We start from the raw sequence: 25,457 nt of genomic DNA on the forward strand, positions 1-25,457 counted from the left end.
TGCAGGGTAGCGATACAGGTAATGATAACCAGAGTGTGACAGGAAAGGACAGAGCATACAAACATAGGAGTGCACCAGCAAATATAGTCAATGTTATAACTATAGTTTTGGGACTGTAGCTTAAAGAATAATCCTGTGCTGTAAGATCACATGATCTGTGTGAACCAATGTGTTAGCAATGCGGGGAACCTCTACAGAGAGAGGACTTCTTAGTTGTGGAGTTTGATGGACGCATGTAGTTGCCGCTGCTGTATTGTAAATAAAACCAAATGTTTCCACTGAGAAAAGTTGTCTGAAGATCAACTCTATAACAGTCAGAGTAGGGAAAATGGCTTTTAAACTAACAGAGGGGGTGGAGGATTCAGGTGAAGGGAGGTTTAGAGATCAAAAGATAACAGTTGAGGTAATAAAAAATTATATCAACATGACCGGTTAGCCTAACATCAGCAGTAGGGGAAATGCTAGAATCTGTTATAAAGGATGTGATAACAGGACACTTAGAAAATATCAACAGGATTAGACAAAGTCAACATGGATTTATGAAAGGGAAATCATGTTTGACAAACCTACTGGAGTTTTTTGAGGACGTAACTAGCAGAATAGATAAGGGGGAACCAGTGGATATGGTGTATTTGGATTTTCAGAAAACTTTTGATAAAGTCCCACATAAGAGGTTAGTGTGTAAAATTAAAGCACATGGGATTGGGGGTAATATACTGGCATGGGTTGAGAGGTACTGGTGTATGGAGGTGATGGTGTAGTGGTATTGTCACTGGACTAATAAACAGGAGACCCAGGGTAATGCTCTGGGGACCTGTGTTCAAATCCCTGCCATGGTAGATGGTGGAATTTGAATTCAATAAAAATCAGGAATTAAAAGCCTAATGGTGACCATGAAATTGTTGTAAAAACCCATCTGGTTCACTAATGTCCTTTAGGGAAGGAAATCTGCTGTCCTTACCTGGTCTGGCCTACATGTGACTCCAGACCCACAGCAATGTGGTTGACTCTTAAATGCCCTCTGAACAAGGGCAGTTAGGGATGGGCAATAAATGCTGGCCTGGCCAAAGTTGCCCACAAGCCATCTAATGAATGAAAAAAAAAAGAGTTGGTTAGTAGGCAAGAAACAGAGAGTAGGAGTGGTGGGGGACTGCAGGGATCAGTGTTTGGGCCCCAGATATTCACAATGTATCAATGATTTGGATAAGGGAACCAAATGTAATATTTCCAAGTTTGCTGATGAGAGGATGCTCAATTTAGACCGGTTGTGTGAGTGGGCAGTGGGCAGATACAGTATAGTGTGAATTTATCCATTTCGGTAGGAAAAACAGAATGGCAGAGTTTTGTTTAAATGGTGATAGATTGGGAAATGTTGATGTACAAAGGGACCTGGGTGTCCTTGCACACCAATCACTGAAAACAAGCAGTTAAGAAGGTAAATGGTATGTTGGCCTTCATTGTGAGAGGACATGAGTACAGGAGCAAGGATGTCCTACTACAGCTGTACAGGGCCTTGGTGAGACCACACCTGGAGTATTGTGTGCAGTTTTAGTCTTCCTACCTAAGAAAGGATATACTTGCTATTGAGGGGATGCAGCGAAGGTTCACCAGACTGATTCCTGGGATGGCAGGATTGTCATATGAGAAGATATTCGGCCGACTAGGCCAGTATTCACTGGAGTTTAGAAGAATGAGAGGAGATCTCATTGAAACGTATAAAATTCTGACAGGGCTGGACAGACTGGATGCAGGAATGATATTTCTTCTGGCTGCGTGGGGGGGTAGGGGGTGGGGCGGTGTCTAGAACAAGGGGTCACAGTCTCAGGATACAGGGTAGACCATTCCCATTCAGGACTGAGATGAGGTGAAACTTCTTCACTCAGAGGGTGGTGAACCTGTGGAATTCTCTACCACAGGGGCTGTGGAGGCCAAGTCACTGAATATATTTAAGAAGGAAATAGATAGATTTCTGGACTCTAAAGGCGTCAGGGGGTATGGGGAGAGAGCGGGAGTACTGTGTTGAGATAGAGGATCAGCCATGATCATATTGAATGGCAGAGAAGGCTCGAAGGGCTGAATGGCCTACTGCTGCTCCTATTTTCTATGTTTCTATGGATAAAAACAAGTTCAGTGGGACAGGAAGGGACAGAGAGTTTAACGGTAATAGTATATCAGAGAGTAAGGTCTACGCAGGGGATAGTAGTAAACAAAAACTGAAGTCACTTTATCTAAATGCTCAGATCATCCACAATAAAATAGACGAACTAGTGGCACATGTAGAGATAAATGGTTTAGATCACCACTACAGAGAAATGGTTGCAAGGTGACCAAGGTTGAGAAATACATATTCCAAGGTGCACAACATTTTGCAAAGACAGGCAGAATGGAAAAGGAGGAGGGGTGGCCCTGATAATAAAGTAAGGACATTAGTGAGAAAAGATCTTGGCTCAGAAAATCGGGAAGTCAAATCAGTATGGGTAGTGATTAGGAATAGCAAAGGTCAGAAAATACCTGTGGGAATAGTTAATAGGCACACTAACAGTGGTTATACTGTTGGACACAGCATTAAACAGGAAATTATTGGAGCTTGTAACAAAGGCAATGCAATCGTTGTGGGGGACTTTAACCTTCATATTGACTGGACCAATCAAATTGGCAAAGGTGGTCTGGAAGATGAGTTTGAAGAATGCTTGTTTGACAGTTTCTTGGAGCACAGTATGTTGTGGAACCAACACTATTTTAGATCTGGTATTGTGCAATGAGGCAGGGTTAATTCGTAATGTCACAGTAAAAGATCCACTGGGAAATAGTGATCATAATACAACTGAATTTCACATCAAGTTTGAAAATGACATGCTCCAATCATTATCAAGAATCTTAAACTTAAACAAAGTCAAATACATAGGTATGAGGGGAAGGCTGGTTAACGTTGATTGGGTAAACAGACTAAAAAGTATTGCAGTGAATAAACAGTGGGAAACATTTAAAGAAACAATTCAAAATCTTTAACAAAAATACATTTGAATGAAAGATAAAAACACAGTGAGAAAGATCCATCTGTGGCTTACTAAGGAGGTTAGGAATGGTATTAGGTTAAAAGAGGAGGCTTATAATGTAGCAAATAATTGTAGTAATTCCAATGATTAGGAGTGTTTTAGAAACCAGCAAAAGGCCACCAAAACATTGATAAAGGAAAGAAAAGTAGAATATGTTTAGAATAGAAACTAGCCAGGATTGTAAGAGCTTTTGCAAGTATATAAGAAGGAAGACAGTAGCTGAAGTAAACATTGGCCCCTTGGAAACAGAGACAAGAGAAATTATCACAGAGGATGAGGAAGTGGCAAGGACATTGAACAAATATTTTATGTCTGTCTTCATAGAAGATGACACTAGTTAGATATCAGAAATAGAGGGTAACCGAGGTGCTAATAAGAGTGAGGAAATTAAGGTAATTAATATCAACAGAGAAAAAGTACTGAAGAAACTCAAGGGACTAATATCTGACAAATCCCCAGGACCTGATAGCCTACATGTCACTGTTCTAAGGTACTGTAAGGTTCTAAAAGAGATAGCTGCAGAGATAGTGGATGTGCTAGCTGTGATTTTCCAAAATTCCCTAGATTCTTGAACAGTCCCAGTAGATTGGAAGTTAGTATTCAGGAAAGGAGGGAAAGGGAACACAGGGAACTACAGGCCAATTAGCCTGACATCAATTATCAGGAAAATGCTGAAATCTATTATTAAGGAAGTCTTAACAATGCACTTAGAAAATCATAGTATAATTTGAACAAGTCAACATGGTTTTACTAAAGGGAAATCCTGTTTGACAAATTTATAAATTTATTAGAGTTTCTTTTGAGAATGTGACTAGCAGATAGATAAAGGAGAACCAGTAGATGTAATATACTTGGATTTCCAAAAGGTGACACACAAAAGGTTAATACACAAGATAAGGGCTCATGGAGTTGTGAGTGATATATTAGCACATATAGAGGATTGGTTAATGGACAGGAAACAGAGAGTAGGGATAAAAGGGGCATTTTCAGGTTCATAGGCTATGTCTAGTGGAGTGCTGCAAGGATCAGTGCTGGGGCCTCAGCTATTTACAATCTATATTAACGACTTAGATGAAGAGGTAGAGAGTATCTATGCTTCCTGACAATACAAGGCTAGGCGAGAACGCAAGTTGTGAGGCGGACACAGAGAGTCTGCAAAGAGATATAAACACCTATATAATAGTATAATTAGAACTTATAAATACACAATATCTATTCTAACACACTATAAATCATCATGGCACTCCTGACAAACCAAATGTGATTGACTTGAACCTACAATCTTCTGACTCTAAGCCAAGAAGGTTGCCAACTGACACCTATATAAGTTGGGTGGGCAACAAAGTGGCAGATGGAGTATAATGTGGGGAGGTGTGAGGTTATTTGGTTTGGTTGTAAGGATAGAAGAGCAGAATATTTTTTAAAAAGGCATCAAATTTGTAAATGTTGATGTTCAGAGTGACTTGGGTGTACTTGTACAAGGAAGACAGAAAGTTAGTACGCAGGTACAGCAAGCAATTAAGAAAGAAGAGGGCATGTTGGCTTTTATTGTAAGGGGATTGGAGTCCAAGAATAAAGAAGTCTTGCTACAGTTGTACAGGGTTTTGGTGAGACCACACCTGGAGTACTGTGTGCAGTTTTGGTCTCCATATTTAAGGAAGGATATACTTGGAGGCAGGACAGCGAAGATTGGTCCCTGGGATGAGGGGGTTGTCCTGTGATGAGAGGCTGAGTAAATTGGGTCTATATTCTCTGGAGTTTAGAAGAATGAGAGGCAATCTCATTGAAACCTACAAGATTCTGAAGGGGTTTGACAGGGTAGACACTGAGAGATTGTTTGGCCTGGCTGGGGAATCTCTCTCTCTAGCAGTCTCTGAAAGCAAGGAGGACACTTGCCACAGGGTCCATGGTGCATGGAGTCCTTTAACATGGGGGATGCTGTTGTGCTGCAGCTATCACACTGTTCTAACTGCCCAGGAAACACTCTTGCTCTTATTCACCTACCATCGTCATAATCAGAAGGATCTGTAGGTTGACGATCAGCCTGCTCAGTTATGCCAGGCACACATCTTCCTTTGTCATCAAGTCCTGGGGTGGGATTTGAACCTAGAGCTTCTGGCTCAGAGTTTGGGATGCTACTCACTGTACCACAAGACCTCCAGCTGGGGAATCTAGAACACGGGGGCACGGTCTCAGGATAAGGGGCCGATCATTTAGGACTGAGATGAAGAGAAATTTCTTCACTCAAAGGGTTGTGAATCTTTGGAATTCTCTAACCCTGAGGGTTGTGGATGCTCCATCGTTGAATATATTTAAGGCTGAGATAGATTCCTGGTCTCTCATCGGGGAATCAGGGGCGAAGGGAACAGGTGTTCCCAAAGTTCAAAAGAGTCAGGGGGCAGAGGTGAGTATGGTGGCCATTACCAAGGAGAAGGTGCTAGGAAAACTGAAAGGTCTGAAGGTGGATAAATCGCCTGGACCAGATGGATTACACCCCAGAGTTCTGAAGGAGATAGCTGAAGAGATAGTGGAGGTGTTAGTGGCGATCTTTCAGGAATCACTGGAGTCAGGGAGGGTCCCAGAGGACTGGAAAATTGCTAATGTAACCCCCCTGTTTAAGAAGGGAGTGAGGCAAAAGACGGGAAATTACAGGCCGATTAGCCTGACCTCGGTCGTTGGTAAGATTTTAGAGTCCATTATTAAGGATGAGATTTAGGGCAAAGTCAGCATGGTTTCATTAAGGGGAGGTCATGCCTGACAAATCTGTTAGAATTCTTTGAGGCGGTAACGAGTAGGTTAGACAAAGAAGAGCCAATGGATGTTATCTACTTGGACTTCCAGAAGGCCTTTGACAAGGTGCCGCACAGGAGGCTGCTCAGTAAGATAAGAGCCCATGGTGTTAGAGGCAAGGTACTAGCATGGATAGAAGATTGGCTGTCTGGCAGGAGGCAGAGAGTGGGGATAAGGGGGTCCTTCTCAGGATAGCGGCCGGTGACTAGTGGAGTTCCGCAGGGGTCAGTGTTGGGTCCACAACTTTTCACTTTATACATTAATGATCTAGATGAAGGAACTGAGGGCATCCTGGTTAAGTTTGCAGATGATACAAAGATAGGTGGAGGGACGGGTAGTATTGAGGAGGCGGGGAGGCTGCAGAAGGATTTGGACAGGTTAGGAGAATGGGCAAAGAAGTGGCAGATGGAATACAACGTAGGGAAGTGTGAGGTCATGCACTTTGGTAGGAAGAATAGAGGCATAGACTATTTTCTAAATGGGGAGAGAATTCAGAAATCTGGAGTGCAAAGGGACTTGAGAGTCCTAGTCCAGGATTCTCTTAAGGTTAACTTGCAGGTTGAGTCGGTAGTTAGGAAGGCAAATGCAATGTTGGCATTTATTTGGAGAGGACTAGAATATAAAAGCAGGGATGTGCTGCTGAGGCTTTATAAGGCTCTGATCAGACCACATTTAGAATATTGTGAGCAATTTTGGGCCCCATACCTCAGGAAGGATGTTCTGGCCCTGGAGAGGGTCCAGAGGAGGTTCACGAGAACGATCCCAGGAATCAAAGGCTTAACATGTGAGGAACGTTTGAGGACTCTGGGTCTATACTCGATGGAGTTTAGAAGGATGAGGGGGGATCTGATTGAAACTTACAGAATACTGAAAGACCTGGATAGAGTGGACGTGGGGAAGATGTTTCCATTAGTAGGAGAGACTAGGACCCGAGGGCACAGCCTCAGAGTAAAGGGAAGACCTTTTAGAACAGAGATGAGGAGAAACTTCTTTAGCCAGAGAGTGGTGAATCTATGGAATTCATTGCCACAGAAGGCTGTGGAGGCCAGGTCATTGAGTGTATTTAAGACCGAGATAGATAGGTTCTTGATTGGTAAGGGGATCAAAGGTTACGGGGAGAAGGGGGGAGAATGGGGTTGAGAAACTTATCAGCCATGATTGAATGGCGGAGCAGACTCGATGGGCCGAATGGCCTAATTTCTGCTCCTATGTCTTATGGTCTTATGGGTGGGAAAAAGGACTTGAAACCCAAGATCAGCCATGATCATATTGAATGGTGGAGTAGGCTCGACTGGCCGAATGGTCTTTTTCTGCTCCTATTTATTATGTTCATAAACTGCCTGGAAAGTTTGGTTGTAAGGCACAAATGGGTCAATCATGTTTGATGTGTTAGGAGTGCCATGATCTAGTGTGTTAGAATAGGTATTGGGTGTGTTTATAAGTTCTAATTACACTATTATATAGGTGTCAGCCATGGCTCAGTTGACTTTGAGTCAGAAGGTTGTCGGTTCAAGTCCCACTCTAGTGACTTGTCCAAATCTAGGCTGATCCTCCCAGTGCAGTGCTGAGGGAATGTTGCACTGTCAGAAGTGTAATCTTGAACCAAGAGCCCAATCTGCCCTCTCAAGTGGGCATAAAAGATCCCATGGCACTACATTGATGAAGCACAGGGAAGTTCTTCCTGGTTAATAGTCAACACTCAACCAACATCACTTAAAAAAAACAGATTATCTGTTTGTGGGTGCTTGCTGTGTAGAATTTGGCTGCATCATTTCCTACATTGCAACAGTGACCATACTTTAGAAGTCCTTCATTGGCGCTAAAGTGCTCTGGGATGTCCTGAATTTGTGAAAGGTGCTATAAAAATGCAAGTCTGATCTATACTGATTATTACAGCTTTTATGTACATATTATACACTGACGTATACAAATAATTTTATTACAGTCATTCATGCCAAATTGCTTTGGCACCTAGCTCATAAATATGTGCTGTGTTACAAAATGAATACATTTGGTTGTGTACTGACCATTTTTTCCTGGCTATCAATGAATTAACAATCTTGCAGTTATTCTGATAAGATCATGTGAAACCACCATACATCAGAACAGCAAGCATTGGCAGCTGCCCAAGTGTCCATGCATGGGTCAACAAGGAAGAATTGACTGAAACTAGCCCCATGACCCATTAATAGAAGAGATAATGGACGTGCTATGGAACAATGAGTTATTTCAAGGCTGTAGCATGGAATGATAAGAAGTAGTCAACATGAATTTATAGGCAAGAGAAATTGCTTGGCAAAGCTGTTTGAGCTCTTTGAGAGTGTACAGAGTTAATCAGCATGATGCACTCAGTATATTTTGCATTCGCAGACTTCAGCAGAGCCTTTGATGGAATATCATTTTACAATGTAGAAAGGCACTTAATTGGAAGGAAGCTTTTGAAGTGAATAACTTTTTTTTTATTCATTCACAGGATGTGGGCATCACTAGCTAGGCCTGCATTTATTGCCCATCCCTAATTCAGATGGTATTTTTAAGAGTCAACCACGTTTGCTTTGGGTCTGGAGCCACATGTAAGCCACAGCAGATTTCCTTCCCTCAAGGGCACTAGTGAACCAGATGGGTTTTTACAACAATCAGCAATGGTTTATGGGCCATCATTAGACTTATAATTCCAGATTTTTATTGAATTCAAATTTCACCATCTGCCATGGTGGGATTTGAACCCATCATGCTGGGTCTCTGGAATACTAGTTTAGTGACAATAACCACTATGCCACTGCCTCCTTCACTTGGTGAATAGTCAAAGGTTGCAAAAGAGGGTTGTTAAGGTAGCAGCATCTCCATGGATTAAGGTGAGAGGTGAGATCCTGCAGGGATCCGTTCTGGACCAGTTTTGTTCCATTCTTTCCATGTATACATGTCTTACATGCAAACCTTAACATGATCACAGACAAGGGGGCACATCGTCAAATTTGGATGAGAAAAATCTGAGGTGCAGTTCTTCATATACAGGCTGATAAATATGTGGAATAACTCTCTCAGGGCAGCAGTGTTATAAGATTTAAGAGGTGGTGGAGTTTTTTGGCAGGCATTGGAGGATATCAGATGTCAGAAGGGATCTTTGGAACCAGTTGGATGGATGGAGATTGCCATTCCTGATCTTGTACTGTCCTATACTCCTAAGGAATTCAAACTTATTTGCGTGGGGAGTGGGTGGGGTTAATTTAAGGACCTCAGTACATCTCACAATGCATCGTGGATAACACTGGCTCTTAGAGCCCTATCAGCTCAGTGGAATTTGGCCACAGCTATTTAGCCCTCCCCGGGGGAGTTAACATTACTATTGACAGCAGGGAAAGGTGAGGGGTTACCACCTAACTGACAAGGCAAAGCATTGGTTGACCGGATGGACTTTCATCTTGTTTCTTTTCATTTGGTTTTCTCGATCTCAGTTTGGAGTTTCAATGAAATTTAATCGACTACAAACTGAATCGCTATACGTCAATGCCATGATTAACAATTGGCCCTCCAGCTTCAAGAGCCCACGTGCCATCCTTAATTGGGAAGCAAAGTGGCCCTCTGGCCACTAATTGGCCAATTCAGGGAAAACTGGATGTCAGGGACCCTGACCCAAAACTCAAAATCCTGCCCATGATGTACCTAAACAAAAATATGGGAAGAATTGAAATCAGAATAATTTCACCCAAAGGAAATGACTGGGTCTGCGAGTAGAGTACTCGGCGCTCAGGCTTTCTATAGGCCCTCTCCCTCCTGCACCCTTAAGCCAATTATTGTTGCTTGGGGGTGGTTGCCACATGTGCACCAGAGGAAAGTTATGTGAGATCTTCTCCCATTGAGCATCCCATCTAGCTCAAGGCACTGCCCAGTATAGCAAACGCTGAAGGCACGATGGCCTCAATGCCAGAGGTCACTTGAGGGCCATACTCCCTTTCCGGCTTGTCAAAGTCAAATCCCTCTGCACCTACCCCGCGTCGCCATGGAGATAAGTGAATTGGGTACAACTTCCCGTACAGAAACCTTCTTTCAAAAGGTGGCCTCAAGAGGTCCAAATAGGTAAGCTACTCCTCATGGACCTTCAATGTGCTCAACTACAAGTATTTATTGGCCATCAGCACTGTCCCTTCCTCATTCACAAGATCTCCCTTAGTGGGTGATGGAATGTGATGCAGCTGATGATATGCTGCTCTTTTGGGACTCTCGGTTCCATACTGAGCCTCGACTCTGCCGTGAGAAGAAAACTGATCGTGATGTGACTCGCTTGTCATGGTGTGGCACTATAATTACAGACCCCGCGGAGAGACTGCAAGTGTGTCTGTGCTCAGGGAATGATGAGTCTTTGGCAGCCAAGGAGACTGCATGTTGCTGTAGCGACACTAACCAGCAGCTGGGGCTGGGAGCCCCATTCAGCGCCCCCACTCGTGGCCTTACAGCCAATAATAAGGACCATTACCTTGGGAGACATCCATCAGCTGGTTGCTTTGACTCAGAATCATTGGTGGGCCAAGGTTTCCTCCAATTAATGTGACTGTATGCATTGAATACAATAACTACAACACATATGTGGGTAGATGTAGTTCAGATAAGGATCAACCATGATCTCATTGAAAGGCACGGAATAGGCTTGAGGGACTGAATGGCCTCCTCTTGCTCCTATATTCCTATATAGCGTATACATCAAGCATACTTTGATTTTGCAGTTGTATTAGGGGACGAATGCTTCATCCACCTGTATACAATTCCTTTTTGCACTGTTTTAATGGAACCCGTTTAAAATAAATCGATTGACATATCTCTGAAAATAGCTTACAGAGGAATGGTATTAAGCATTGCAGCTGGTAAGCCTTTGTCTCGCAGTACATGGACTGTATAACGCAAGTGATGTGTGATTGGTGCTGCACTTGCACTGTTTGACATCAATGATACATAAATTCTTGTTGGACTAAGGATAGTTATCCTCACTGATTGTCTTTCCTATTCATCCATAATCCTGCCATTCCTTCGCCTCCTTGTCTTTGCTTATTTCCTCAAGTCAAAATGTCCTATATACCCCTTGTTGGAGAAATGGTCCACCAGCTCGCGTTGCTGACTCTGTTGGTCCATTTTAATTGGTAGAGGGGTTGCAGTGGCGCACTCTCCAGTATTATTCATGCGGCAACTGCGGTTTGTATTGCCACAGCGCTTTGACGTAGGCTTTGCTAAGCGGCTCGCACAGCGTGTTCCAGCGGCATTGCAGTCGGCTCCTTGGCCATGAGCGCATTGTCACGAATGCAAGCTTAGTGAGCGGAGAAGGAGCAAAACTGGGCTCCGTGCATTACAGGGTCAAAAACAGGAATGAACATGTTTGGTGTGTGTTAGGAGGAAGTGTGGGACCTGTGTGGTGTGTTCTTGTCTGTAGTTAATACTTAAGTAGAATGAACATGTATTATTTTCCAGGAAAGACGGTTACACATGTACGTGGTTTATTGCCAGAATAAACCTAAATCAGAGCATATCGTCTCCGAGTACATCGACACCTACTTTGAAGTGAGTGCCTTTCATTTTGGTTTCACTTTCCACACACAGCACTTGGACTAAGTTCTACAGTAACATGCCTCAACCCTAGAAAATCTCTTCATAAATAGGGAGGCTAGATGGCAAAATGGTTTGCTTGTTGCCTTTTCATCTCTGGAGGGGTGGCTCTGAGTCCATCTCAGGCTCCTCTCTCTCTGCCAATTGTAAGGATTTCATGCAAATTGGTTCCTAGTGGGTGTAAGTCTACAGCATCTAATATGGCAGTAATTGGTTCAAAACTAATCATCTCACACAGTCTGCCTTGCAGACTGGTGTGGGAAATGGAAAAAAACGTACATTGTTCTTAGTTTAAACCTAAGGCCGAGTAGAGGGAGCTTTACCCTGGAGCTGATCTTAATGCTGGATGACCAGGTGTCACTCCCAGTACTGACAGGCTTCACCTATCTGAGTGCAAAATTCATGTGAGAAACAGGGTATACAATTTCGTAGGACTCAGTGAATATGGTGACCATGTGAGAGTAATTTTGGGGAAGGCAATATTCAGGGAGACCTAAGGCTGATCGGCCTGCCGTAGTAACATTTTGTCCTTGTTTTTCAGGAGCTGAAGCAACAACTAGGCCACAGGCTTCAGCTGAATGACTTACTTATCAAACCCGTTCAGAGAATCATGAAGTACCAGCTTCTTCTGAAGGTGGGGACCAGTCTGTTCATGCCTGGGCCTACTGACAAATAAAAAACGCTTTGCGAGGGGATGTTTATTGTGGTTTGCATTAAGGTCCATTTGCCATTCCTTAGCTATCTATTTTGTCCAAATACCTTTGAATGCTATCAACCTACCCCAACTAGCCAACTAGAGTCTCCATCAACCCCAACAGCAAAGATGAGGTGCTAGGGATAAACCAGTGGTAGGAATGCAATTGGATTGGTGTGTGGTTTGCAGCACTCTGGAGTTATTCCGTTATCATTTACCTCACATCTTCCGCTCTGCTCCCAGACCTCTGCCAATGCCCCGTTTGCCAGCTACCGGAAGCTGCGAAAAGGCCACCCCTGCAAGACAACCCCATCACAATTTTCCACATCTCCTCGAGCAGGGAGACATCGCTTGGTTCTGCCCAGATCGCTAAATCTGGGTCAACCTGTGGGCTGCTTCTGATTCTCGTGGGGTTTTGAGCTCGCACACTGCAATGCGCAATTTTACTCTTCGGAACTCGGGAGTTTGAATGCGCTAAAACGGACGCATAACCGAACAGGCACTGGTACCGCGATGGCAGTAATGCTGCTAGGCCGGATGCGGAGCTGTTAAACGAGGCACCTTAACCAGCTGAAAACTGCGACACTTTCCCAATGCTGCCGTGTGGCGCGGGCGGCACTTGTTGCTTTCATTGTGAAAGCTGTTTACACCTGTGATGTGGAGGAAGTGTCATTCATTTTTGCCTTTGAGATGGGGATGTCATCTAACATCATGAGTCCATATTCAGAAATGTTCCTTTTTTACAACTGTAATAAAAGTGAAGTGTTACTGTATTTGAATGGAACATGTGGCGTAAAAGGAAGTGTCATTGTTTTGTGTCTTTTTAAAATCTTATGGAAGCATTTTAGAATTTACAGCACAGAATTAGGCCATTCAGCCCAACTGGTCTATGCTGGTGTTTATGCTCCATGCAAGCCCCCCTCCCCTACTTCATCTCAGCCTATCAGCATTATCTTTCTATTTTATTCCTGCCACCAGGAACATAAAAGCCATTCAGCCCCTCGAGCCTGTTCCACCATTCAGTGAGATCATGGCTGATCTATGGCCTAACTCCAGACACTCACCTTTCACCATAATCCCTTGTTACCTTTGGTGATCAAAAATCTATCAATCTAAGTTGTAAAATTTACAATTGGTCTAGCATCAATTGCCATTTGTGAAAGAGAATTCAAAACTTCTACCACCCTTTGAACATAAGAACATAAACATAGGAGTGGGAGTAGGCCTCAAGCCTGCTTCGCCATTCAATACAATAATGGCTGATCCGATCTTGACCTCAGCTCCACTATCCCGCCTGTTCCCCATTATCCTTGACTCTCCTTTAGATCAAGAATGGGTCTATCAGCCTTGATTAAACGACTCAGCCTCCACTGCTCCCTGGGGAAGAGAATTCCAAAGATTCACGACCCTCTGAGAGAAGAAATTCCTCATCATTTCTGTCTTAAGTAGGCAACCCCTAATTTTGAAACTGTGCGCCTTGGTATTAGGTTGCCCCATGAGGGAATTCATCCTCTCACTATCTACCCTGTCAAGTTCCCTCAGAATCATATATGCTTCAATTAGATCACATCTCATTCTTCTAAACTCCAACGAGTATAGGCACAACCTGTTCAACCTTTCCTTATAAGACAACCCCTTCATCGCAGGAATCAACCTAGTGAACCTTCTCTGAACTGCTTCCAATGCAAATATATCCCTCCTTAAATAAAGAGGCCAAAACTATACGCAGTACTCTAGGTGTGGTCTCACCAATGGTGTGCACAGTTGTAGCAAGACATTTATACTCCACCCCCCTTGCAATAAAGGCCAACATTCCATTTGCCTTCTTAATCACTTGCTGTACCTGCATACTAACTTTTTGTGATTCATGTACAAGGACACCCAGATCCTTCTGTACTGCAGCATTCTGCAAACTAAATATGAAATTCCATCATGTTATGATCACTCTTCCCTAGAGGATCTTTTACTATGAGACCATAAACTAATCCATTTTCATTACACATTACCAGATCTAAAGTAGCCTGTTCCCTGGTTTGTTCCACAACATATTGTTTTAAGAAACTCTCCTGAATATACTCTATAAGATCATCCTTAAAGCTACTTTTGCCAATTTGATTTGTCCAATCTATATTAAGGTTAAAGTTGCCCACAATTGTTGCAGTACCTTGCTTACAAGCCCCTATTATTGTGTGAAGAAATTATCCCTAAATTCAATCCTGAAAGGCCTTTGATTCTGTCGCCTTGTCCTTGACTCCCCAGCTAGTGAAAATAGTTTCTCTCTATCTATCCTATCTGTTCCCCTTAATATCTTGAGAATCTTGATCAAATCACCTCTTAACCTTCTCAATTCCAGAGAATACGACCCTACTTTGTGCGATTTCCCCTGTAATTTAACCCTTAGAGTGCACTACCCGACACCATTTTTTGATGAACCCGAGGGAGAATAAAATTGCAACTTGCCACCTGACACCAGGTTGCTGGGTGTTATTCTCTGTAAACGACATTTACCCAGTTTCTGTGGGGTCGTTGTGAGTTTTCCACCAAAGCTCCAGCAGACAATGATGAGAACCGCGGAGACGTAACCTCAGTCAGTGCAGGCAGACGCCCATGCTTAACACTTCTACGCCATGCAGCTCCTTACTGCGACAGAGTTCGAGGAGCAACAAGCAATTCAGGTGTTCACTGCCCAACTAGTCATTGGACTCCACGCCTCACAATTTGTGAAGCTGATTCTCAGCGGGTCCATAGCTTGAATAAGGAGCTTGAATCCTATGAAAACTTGGACTGCAACCACATCGTAAGCGATGTGAGCAGGTTTGGTGGTTTTCAGCAATCCTGTTAACAACCATGCTGGTCTATTCACAAGACAACATTCATAGATTGCTAGAACAATGTAGTACTCCTAGGGTAAGACGGCGAGATTTTAACTCCTTCAGAACTCATCTACGTACACAGAGTTAAAGTCGGGCCTATAGAATCCTACAGCACAGAAAGAGGCCATTCAAACCATTTTGCCTAATGCTGGCTCTTTGTCCAACTAATTCCACTCCCCTGCTCTTTCCCCATAGCGCTGTAGGTTTTTCATGTATCCATCCAATTTTTTTTATTCGTTCATAGCATGTGCCCATCATTGGCTAGGCCAGCATTTATTGCCCATCCCTAATTGCCCTTGAGAAGGTGGTGGTGAGCTGCCTTCTTGAACCGCTGCAGTCCATGTGGTGTAGGTACACCCACAGTGCTGTTAGGGAGGGAGTTCCAGGATGCTGACCCAGCGACAGTGAAGGAACGGCGATATATTTCCAAGTCAGGATGGTGAGTGACTTGGAGGGGAACTTCCAGGTGGTGGTGTTCCCATGTATCTGCTGCTCTTGTCCTTCTAGACAGTAGTTACTATTGAATCGGCCCCCCTGCTAATTCAGGCAGTGCATTCCTGATCTGCCATCTTATGTGCAGATAAAGCAGCAACGTAACAGGTGGGCTTGACATGAATGCCCTTGGCACTCCCTGGTATTTGCTGCGTGTGGTACACTTCCCACTCTCTTGTCTTGGTTTCCCCAATGTCCCAAGTGCTTTTTGTATGATTTAGTTCACCCCCTACGTCTCCCAGACCCTGCTGTTATTCTAACTCCAGCTTAATTTCAGTCAGTGCTATCTGTATTTGTAGGTTAAGCAGGGGCTGGGCAATTTAGTGCGGGATCCCTTTAACTAGCCTTTCAACAAGCGTAACTGCATGGAATCTCTCTTATTGCTCAAGGCACTGGGGGAACAATTTTGGATGATCCAAGTAATTACAGGCAAATGGTTGGCCCATTTCTTGTGTCTTAAACCGTGCGTTAAAATGAGGAACTTCAAGCTGTGCTGTCTCATTGCAGGAATGTTCTGTGTGTTAGATGGAAATGGCTTGGTGCCTGAAAACAATCATTTTATTGTTTGATAGTATTTATAGTGCTGACACAGATCTTCCCTTAAGTTATCTGTTTTGTTTCTTTCTTTCCAGGATTTTCTGAAGTATTCTAAGAAGGCGCAGCTGGACACCACTCAGTTAGAGGTACAGCAATTACTAGACCATCAAACTTAAAGGGGACACATACTGGCCTGATGTTCTACCATTCTCCAACCTTCAATCCTCAACTATGCGTAAACCTCAGTTTAATAAAAACTCTGCTGCTTCTATTATAAGTCGCACCAAGTCCTGTTCACACATTACCCCTATGCTCACTGAACTACATTGGCAACGCCTTGATTTAAAAATTCTCACCCTTATTTTCAAATCCCATGGCCTCGCCCCTCAATATCTCTGTAACCTTCCCCAGCCCTACAACCCTGTGAGATCTCTGCATTCCTCTAATTCTGGCCTCTTGAGGATCCCCGATATCCATCGCTCCACCACTGGCGGCCGTGCCTTCAGCTGCCTGGATCCCAAGCTCTGGAATTCCCTCCCTGAACCTCTCCTCTTCTAGCTCTCTTTCCTCCTTGTAGACACTCCTTAAAACCTACCTCTTTGATTAAGCTTTTGGTCACCTGTCCTAATATCTCTTTTTGTGGTTCAGTATTGAATTTGGTGAGACTTCTTGGGACATTTACTTTGTTAAAGGCACTATATATATATATATATATGTGTGTGTGTGTGTATATGTATATATATATATGTGTGTGTGTATTATATATATATGTATTATATATGTGTGTGTGTTATATATATATGTATTGTATATACATATATATATGGAAGTTGTTGTTGTGGTTGTGACTTTGACAAGTTGCTCCCAGACTATTTTCACTGGTTTTCTGAGAGGTTCATCTAGAGACAGCAGAACCCCCACAGAACTTCTGGGCCACTGTAATTTATCAGCTAATGACTATCATTTCGTCTACATACGAGTGGCAGCACTCCCAAGAACAACTTGGGCTTGTAAAGTGCCTTTCACACGATGAATCGTCTTGAGGTACTTTACAGGGAGCTGGTGGACACCAAGCTGAAATGAGAACAAAGGTTCAGGAAAATGACCACAGACATTTACCAAAGGAGGTAGGTTTTGAGGCTTTTGAGAGTGGGGAGAGAGGTAACCAGCTGAAGGGGTTCCAAGACTGGCCATGTTGTATAAAATATGGAATGGACTGGTAGGAATTGACGGAACCAAGTACCTGGCTCCCTCTGGCAAAACCCGAGGTAGCCATCCACACAAACTACCAAGACCATTTGTTTCCAAGACAGTGTATCAACAATCTTTCTTCCCAAGGACATTCCCACAATTGAATAAGCTGCCAAAGGAAATAGTCACGGCCCCACCACTGGAAATCTCCAAGACCCATCTTTAGATTCTTTCCGTTTAGAAGTTTCCATTATCAGGACAACCATCTCAGCAGCTCACGCCTGGTTTAGCTCAAACTACCCACATAAATGTTGGCGGAATACGGATATTAGTCTGCGATACCAACACAACTAAAGCAGAAATGGAAGATCCAGAGTACATTATCTAACCGGATCTCAAATGAATCTAACAATTTCACCTCCCTTACCTGTATCCATCTTGACATCTTGCTAAGATCATCTGCAGATGCTGATTTTAAAATACCAAAAAATTATTTTAATTTTTTTTTTACCTACACATTGAAGGAGGGAGCTTCAAACAACACATGCCCGCTCATGTTGTCCTTCCTCTTATGTACAATTGGGTTTATGTCCCACTCCCGGAAACCAAGAACTGTGAATGTACTCGAAAGAGTTACATGCGATCTGTTGATAACTCGAAAGAGTTACAGCGCTCCTACAGTCACATCCTGTCTACTGTGGAGCACCTCCCACTCAAACAAATTGCACAATTCAACTACTTGAACTTTCCCATTGAGGTGAAAAGGTAAAGAGGTCATTCCCATTTTATGTGGCACCTTTCGCGACCTCAGGATGTACTTCATAATTAATGAAGTACCATTGAAATGTAGAGAAAGTTAGCAGACAGTAAGGTCCCACAAAGGGCAATGAGATAATGACCAGATAATCTGTTTTTTTTTAAGCTGCTGTTTGATAGATAATTGTTGGCCCCTGCTCCGCTTCTTCAAAACAGTGCTCTATGATCCTCTGCATCCACCCTGAGAGGGAGATGGCTTAGTTTAAAGGCAGCACTTATGACAATGCAGGCATACCCTCAGTACGTCAGCCTAGATTATGGGCACAAGTCTTTGGAGTGGGACTTGAACCCACAATGTTCTGACAGCTGACTGCGTCCACTGAGCCAAGGCTGACAGATGGAAGCATCCTAGATTCGCACTGAAGGCTCATAGAGCCAACTGCGATTTTTGTGACGCCAGTTGCATCTTAATTCAGTGCCACTTGTGTACAATACATTGTGAGACAGGGCTGCTAACCACAAGGAATAGGAAATAGAAGAGCACGAGAAATAGGAGGAGAAGCAGGCCTTATTATGGTCCCTCAAGGCCGCATTACAAAACAACTGAAAACACCACCATATAACACACAGACACGTCTCCACAAAATGATATGGCAGAAATGTCAGCATAGAGAAGGTAATCCTCTTTGTGATGTTTTCACTTTGCAGAAAGCTGTTGAGGTGATGTGCTTTGTACCCCGACGCTGTAATGATATGATGAATGTGGGACGTTTACAGGGCTTTGAGGTAAGTCTTGCTTTTGTTACCAAGCCTTGGAAAGACTGGTCCTGCACTGTCTGGTCAGTCACTCTCAGGGCGGGGGTGAGGGGCTCGCCAACCGACCAATGAAGAAAGAGCTCCTCCCCGCAGCAACCGAGCGGCCATAGCAAGGAAAGTGCGGGGAGCCCCCCCCCTCGGGAGCTGCCGGCCAATCTGATTGGACAGCAGCTCTCGCAGCCCCAGCAGCGCCAGGGCTCAGTAGTGGGCGCTTCCAGGGACTGCGGGCAGGCCCAGGATGTAGGCCCCGAATGGATCCTGGGCTCGGGTAAGTCAGGGGTGTTGGGCAGGGGAGGGATTGGGCACCTTAGGGAGGGCTGAGGGTTTTGCAGTACCAGTGGGGATGAAGGAAGGGGAGGCTACTATCTACGATGTGAAAAGGGCAGCCCCCTCAAAGATAGTACCCCCTTTCTTTCCCACCCTTTTAAAACCTTTTTGAAAGTACGGGCTGCCCACTCCCACCTGCCTGGCCATGCCAACCATGTTATGGTGTGGGCAGCGTAATATTGGGGTCAATTGGCTCGAAACCAAGCTCAATCGACCCTTAATTATTTATTTACATACGGTGGGCGGGCTGCCAATCTCAGTGCCCACCCACACCATGTATTATGGGGGACAGCTCAGGGGTGGGTGAGAAGGTGCTGGGTCTAGTCACCCCTCTTATCTTATGTGCCCCCTCCCCAGCCAAAAACACATCGGCGGGGCACATAAAATCCAGCCCTTAGATTTATGGAAGGAATGAACCTAGAAGTTCAATGTTGAAAGATAACATGACCGGAGTGTCACAGGTGAATAGAATGTGCTTTAGTATCCACGGGTTTCAACTCTTGGTGAGCATTTCTCCACGAGGGAAAAGGGAGGTAGAATCAGTGCTCCTCCCAGAAGCTAGTTACCCAAAGTGGCATTGGGAAGAGGTTAAAGTCAAAATGATCTTGACAAAGTTGGGTTCAGGCTTGTTGTGTTTTGCATTTCTCCTCCCCCTCCTTCTGCTCATCCCCCTCAATGTTGAATTGCCACAATTTCGCGAAACCTGACAGACGCTCTGTTCCTTCCTGCTCCAGGGCAAAATAACAGCTCAGGGAAAACTCCTCCAACAGGACACCTTTCACGTGATTGAACAAGACGCTAGTTTTCTGTCCCGCAGCAAAGAGCGGCGAGTTTTTCTCTTCGAACAGATCGTGATCTTCAGCGAGCCACTGGATAAGAAGAAGGGATTTTCACTGCCGGGTTATCTCTTCAAGAACAACATTAAGGTAATGCCTGTGTGGATAAGCTTTCCTTTTGTTACCTGCGCTGTGGCCGTTTTCTTCCACTGCCTGCACTCAGCACAATGGGGGTTTTTCACAAATTCACCAACGGCCATAACAGTGAAGGGCAGAAAAGCCTAGTCTGCATTTCCTCACCTTTCAGGCCGGAACATCAACTTGGTTCTGTGGTAGTGCTCTGACTTGTTCATGAATCGGGTGACGGTGAGTTTAGCCGGAATTTACTTTTGCTGGCCCGTCAATTCCGTCCCCGTGACTGGAAAAATTAGGCCTTCGAGCCTCACTTGAGGGCTTTTATCGTGTAGTCCAGACTGACACTTCAGAGCAGTGCTGCGCTGTTTGAGGTGCCACCTTTTGGTTGAGACATTAAACTGACTGCCTGATTAGGTGGGTGTAAAAAAATCCCACGACACAACAGGAAAAGGATAGCAGCAGCAGGATCTCCCTCGGGTATCCTGGTCCACGTTCATTCCTCAACCTTCACCATCAAAGCAGGTTGACGAATCACTTTCCCCCGTGTTATTTTGTGGGATCTTGCTGTGTGAAAATTGGCTGCTGACATAACACTTCCAAAGCAATTAACTGGATGTGAAGCGCTTCACAATTTCCCGCGGACTTGATAAAATGCTATTTAAATGCAACATCTTTTATTCTATTCCAGGCTGGAAAAGAGTTGCCAACTCTCCAGGATTGCCCTGGAGTCTCAAGGGGTTAAAGATTAATCTCCTGGACTCAGCAAACCTCAGGAGGGAAAATATAGGGGCATTAAAAATATTGTGCTTTTCTTCTTTTTTTAAAACTTTTGTTTATTAGTTAAGCCCTGGAATTTCCTCTCTAAGCTTCTCCACCTCTCTTTCCTCCTTTAAGACACTCCTTAACTCCTACCTCTTTGTCCATCTGTCCATCTCCTTATGTGGCTTCATGTCAAATTTTGTTGATAACACTCTTGCGAAGTGTCTTGGGACATTGTACTACGTTAAAGGCGCCATATGAATGCATGTTGTTATAAAAATATTTAGACTGGTTTGATAGCCTGAGGTGCTCAGGAGGGGGATATTCTGGAGTACTTTTTCCCTTATTGGCTCTGTTTTTATCTCTCTGTTTTTCCCTCTCCTGGGAGATTACATGGCTGTGGGGGTGTGTGGGAGGGGAGAAGTGTTTACTCTTGACGCTCACGCTATCAAGCTTGATTGGTCTGCTGGCCTTTTCCTGTCCGTCCACTTCATATCTTCGCACTGGAGATGGAAGCAGGCGGCTATTTGATTGGACAGGGTGATCAGAGCCGGCAGCTCATGTGACAAATGGAATGCATCCAGCCAGAGTGGAGACCTGTGGCTAGGTTGACTTTTTATGATCAAAAGTTGGCCAATGTCACCTCTTCCCTCTCCCACAATCCTCCAGCATTGGACGCGCCACCTTGGCACCAAACTGAGCCAGATGAATTCAAGTCACAAACAACCCCAAGGCCCCGGCCCCAAGAATCTCTCATTCTGAGGCAAAACAACCCGCTCTCCTTTCTAACTGTGTTCTCTTTGCAGAAAAGCACATGGATTTCTTCATGTCTTCTTATCCCTGTCAGCTGCCAAACAAGTGGGTTACACCCATCTCAAGAACACCAGAAATCCCTGCCAACCCCTATACACACAGGCATTTGCTCTTGTCAAATAAATTATTATTAATAATAATAATAACTATAGATTCGAACCTTTTACTCAAACAAGTAAGAATACCTTACATGATGAACCCAGCGAGCTAAACATGGGGAAGATTGCACATTCCCCAGCTTATAAGGAACCCTGGAGGAGCTAAAGCAGGTTTAAGAAAATCGAGTGATGCTTTTAATCAGGAACTGTGCATACAAGTGTTAAGACTGCCTAGTAACCCGATCCATTTTATGGGCTGGAACACCCAGGTTGAGAATAGAAATAAGGAACGGACAGACATAGAGAGCTTTTACTAGACTGATGTTGATAGTCTGCAGGTGTGGCTCTATGTCTATGTTAATCACTGCGCAGCGATGTAGCGTTAGGGCATTATAAGAATGCACACATGGATAGACCCCATAGGATCTTTGCAGGGTCCCTACGGTGGCCCTGGGCTGGGCTTTTGCCGATATAGGCAAATTCTGATTTTAAAAGCCTCCCTCGAGGCTGAGCGCTTCAGAATAAAAACACTGGACAATATGGCATCCGGTTCAAATCGGGCAGTGGGTGGGGGTAGGCTGCCTAAAAACCAGATTGTCCGGTATAAAAATCAGACAATTGGCCACCCTACTAGTAAGACGATGCCAGCATCTCACAATTCAGTATCAGCTGGGCTGGCAGTCTCAAACTCTTTTCTCACACGCTAACAAGCCAGGAGCTAAATAGCTCTGTGGAGCTGGAGGGAGCTGACAGTTACTACAGTCTCAATGCTGAAAACACTCCCTCCTATCAATCTTACAAACTCTTTGAAAATGATTAACAAAATATCCTCGGAATAAAGAAATTTGCCTAACAAATTTGATTGAATTTTTTTTTGCCTAACAAATTTGATTGAATTTTTTGAGGAGGTGACCAGGTGTGTAGATGAGGGTAGTGTAGTTGATGTAGTTTATATGGATTTCAGCAAAGCCTTTGACAAGGTCCCACATGGGAGACTTATAAAGAAGGCAAATGCACATGGGATACAGGGTAATTTGATAAGGTGTATTCAAAATTGGCTTAGTTGTAGGAGACAGAGGGTGATGACAGAAGGATGCTTTAGTGACTGGAAGCCAGTGTCCAGTGGCGTACCACAGGGATCTGTGCTGGGTCCCCTATTATTTGTCATTTATATAAACAACATAGATGACTATGTGGGGGGTAGGATTAGTAAGTTTGCGGATGACACAAAGATTGGCTGGGTGGTTAACAGTGAGGTTGAGTGTCTTGGGCTACAGGAAGATATAGACAGGATGGTCAAATGGGCAGATAAGTGGCAGATGGAATTTAACCCTGAAAAGTGTGAGGTGATAAACTTTGGAAGGAGCAATTTGACAAGGAAGTATTCAATGAACGACATGGCACTAGGAAGTTCTGAGGAACAAAGGGACCTTAGCGTGTGTGTCCATAGATCTCTGAAGGCGGAGGGGCATGTTAGTGGGGTGGTGAAAAAGGCATATGGGACACTTGCCTTTATCAATCGAGGCATAGATTACAAAAGTAGGGAGGTCATGTTGGAGTTGTATAGAACCTTGGTGAGGCCACAGCTGTAGTACTGTGTGTTGTTCTGGTCGCCACATTATAGGAAGGATGTGATTGCACTAGAGGGGGTGCAGAGGAGATTCACCAGGATGTTGCCTGGGATGAAACATTTAAGTTATGAAGAGAGATTGGATAGACTTGGGTTGTTTTTGTTGGAGCAGAGAAGACTGAGGGGCGACCTGATCGAGGTGTACAAGATTATGAGGGGCATGGACAGGGTGGATAGGGAGCAGCTGCTCCCCTGAGTTGAAGGGTCAGTCACGAGGGGACACAAGTTCAAGGTGAGGGGCAGGAGGTTTAGGGGGGGAATGTGAGGAAAAACGTTTTTACCCAGAGGGTGGTGACGGTCTGGAATGCACTGCCTGGGAGGGTGGCGGAGGTGGGTTGCCTCACATCCTTTAAAAAGTACCTGGATGAGCACTTGGCACGTCATAACATTCAAGGCTATGGGCCAAGTGCTGGTAAATGGGATTAGGTAGGTAGGACAGGTGTTTCTCACGTGTCGGTGCAGACTCGATGGGCCGAAGGGCCTCTTCTGCACGGTGTGATTCTGTGAGTAAGTGCATTTTATCTGTTGCCTCTGTTTTCACTTTCCCAAAAGCCTCTGATTTAACTGGGGATGTCCAAAAATGACAGATTCAGAGTGGCTGTCAGGTGTCACTCTACAGGTAGGTTCTCCCTGGGCTTGGCGAGCGGTAGGAGGGCAGAGAGTAACGCTGCTCTGGCACACCACCTAGTGCCTAGCCTCAGAGTGGCATGAGCCAGAAGAGTAACAAGTCACTGAGCGACCTTCCTGACTGCTTAATGCAACAGGGGGTTGAAAAAATTAATTTGTATTCATGATGCTGTCAAAATACATAATAAAATGGATAATAAATACTTAACAGTTCCCATTTAACTATGCACCACTGATTGTTGAATCTTCCATTGCTAGGTTACAGAATGTGTGAGAAGTTAATTTTAATTAGCATTTGTGTAGCCAAGAAAAATCAGTTGAAACCACTTATTCAAATTATTTTGCTTTGAAACATGGTACTATGCTAATGTTTTTTAAGCATTTATTTCCCTGCTATTTATTATTTATCCAACCCCAGTATCTCCCTCACCATCTCTCTTATCTTTCTCTATGATATCAATGATTTTATGGTTATTATGCTCATTCCCCATACACCAGATACATCACCTGATACACTTCCTCCACCCTGAATCTCCATGGTTGTAAGTCAAGACTCGTCACACCATCTCCTAACTCCAAACCTGTAGAACTGCTCATTGCCCTCGGTTTTTCTCTCCTCCTACAATATACAGAAGGTCCCATCTGACCTTCCCCTCTCTAATTTCAAACAATCATCCCTCAGCAAAGCTTCATCCCCCTCCACCTCAACAGATTTTGAGCTTGGTATGGCACTGAGCTCTTCATGCATGACCTTTGCTTCCGTGCCCACTCCTTTGGCCAGGAGTCCTACCCCCGCATAGCGGACCCTTTTGCTCATCTCCAGTATTCTCCCTCCACCTAGACCCCTGCCTCTGGTCTCTTACCCTCTCTTGACCTGTTCCTTGACATCTGCCAATGTGACATCGGACATCTCAATTTCTCTGCTCCCCTCACCCGCTCTAATCTGTCTCCCTCCGAACATGCAACAATCCATTCTCTTAGCTCCAACCCTAACATTGTCATCAAATCTGCTGACATGTGTAGTACTGTTGTTGTCTGGCAAACCGACCTCTACCTCGCAGAAGCCGCATGTCAACTTTCCGATACTTCCTCCTACCTCCCCCTGGGCAATGACCCCACCACCGTACAATAAGCCATTGTTTCCAGGACTGTCACTGACCTCTTCTCCTCTGGAGATCTTCCTTCCACGCCCTCCAACCTCATAGTTTCTCCGACCCTGTACAGGCCGCTTCTACTTCCTTCCCAAAACCCGCAAACAGGACTCCGTCCTCGGCCTGCTGTACTGTTCCAGTGAAGCTCAAGGTACAGCAGCTCACCCTTTGATTAGGCATTTTACAGCCTTCTGGACTCAACATTGAGTTCAACAATTGCAGGATCGTAACCATTTTTTCAGACAGCAGCTGTTAGTAATGATCCAGCTTTTCCCACTTACACCTCCTCTCGGCACATATTTTGTTCCTTTTCTTGTCCTGTTACCATCCCCATTTGCCTTGCA

General features: G+C 44.3%; 1 protein-coding gene across 6 annotated transcripts in view; it reads left to right on the top strand.

Moving 5' to 3' along the window:
- Positions 1-25,457, top strand: part of LOC144672737 (rho guanine nucleotide exchange factor 25-like) — a 327,184-nt gene that overhangs the window by 283,710 nt on the left and 18,017 nt on the right. For 5 of the 6 annotated variants that reach the window (XM_078534695.1, XM_078534696.1, XM_078534697.1 and 2 more), the window contains 5 exons: positions 11,304-11,393; positions 11,980-12,072; positions 16,130-16,180; positions 18,690-18,767; positions 19,859-20,050. In XM_078534695.1, coding sequence (XP_078390821.1) covers positions 11,304-11,393; positions 11,980-12,072; positions 16,130-16,180; positions 18,690-18,767; positions 19,859-20,050 — 504 coding nt within the window. The remainder of the gene's footprint in view (positions 1-11,303; positions 11,394-11,979; positions 12,073-16,129; positions 16,181-18,689; positions 18,768-19,858; positions 20,051-25,457) is intronic. The other variant, XM_078534698.1, reaches the window with a different exon arrangement.

Source organism: Cetorhinus maximus, chromosome X, assembly GCF_964194155.1.
Source record: "Cetorhinus maximus chromosome X, sCetMax3.hap1.1, whole genome shotgun sequence".
Classification (NCBI taxonomy): domain Eukaryota; kingdom Metazoa; phylum Chordata; class Chondrichthyes; order Lamniformes; family Cetorhinidae; genus Cetorhinus; species Cetorhinus maximus.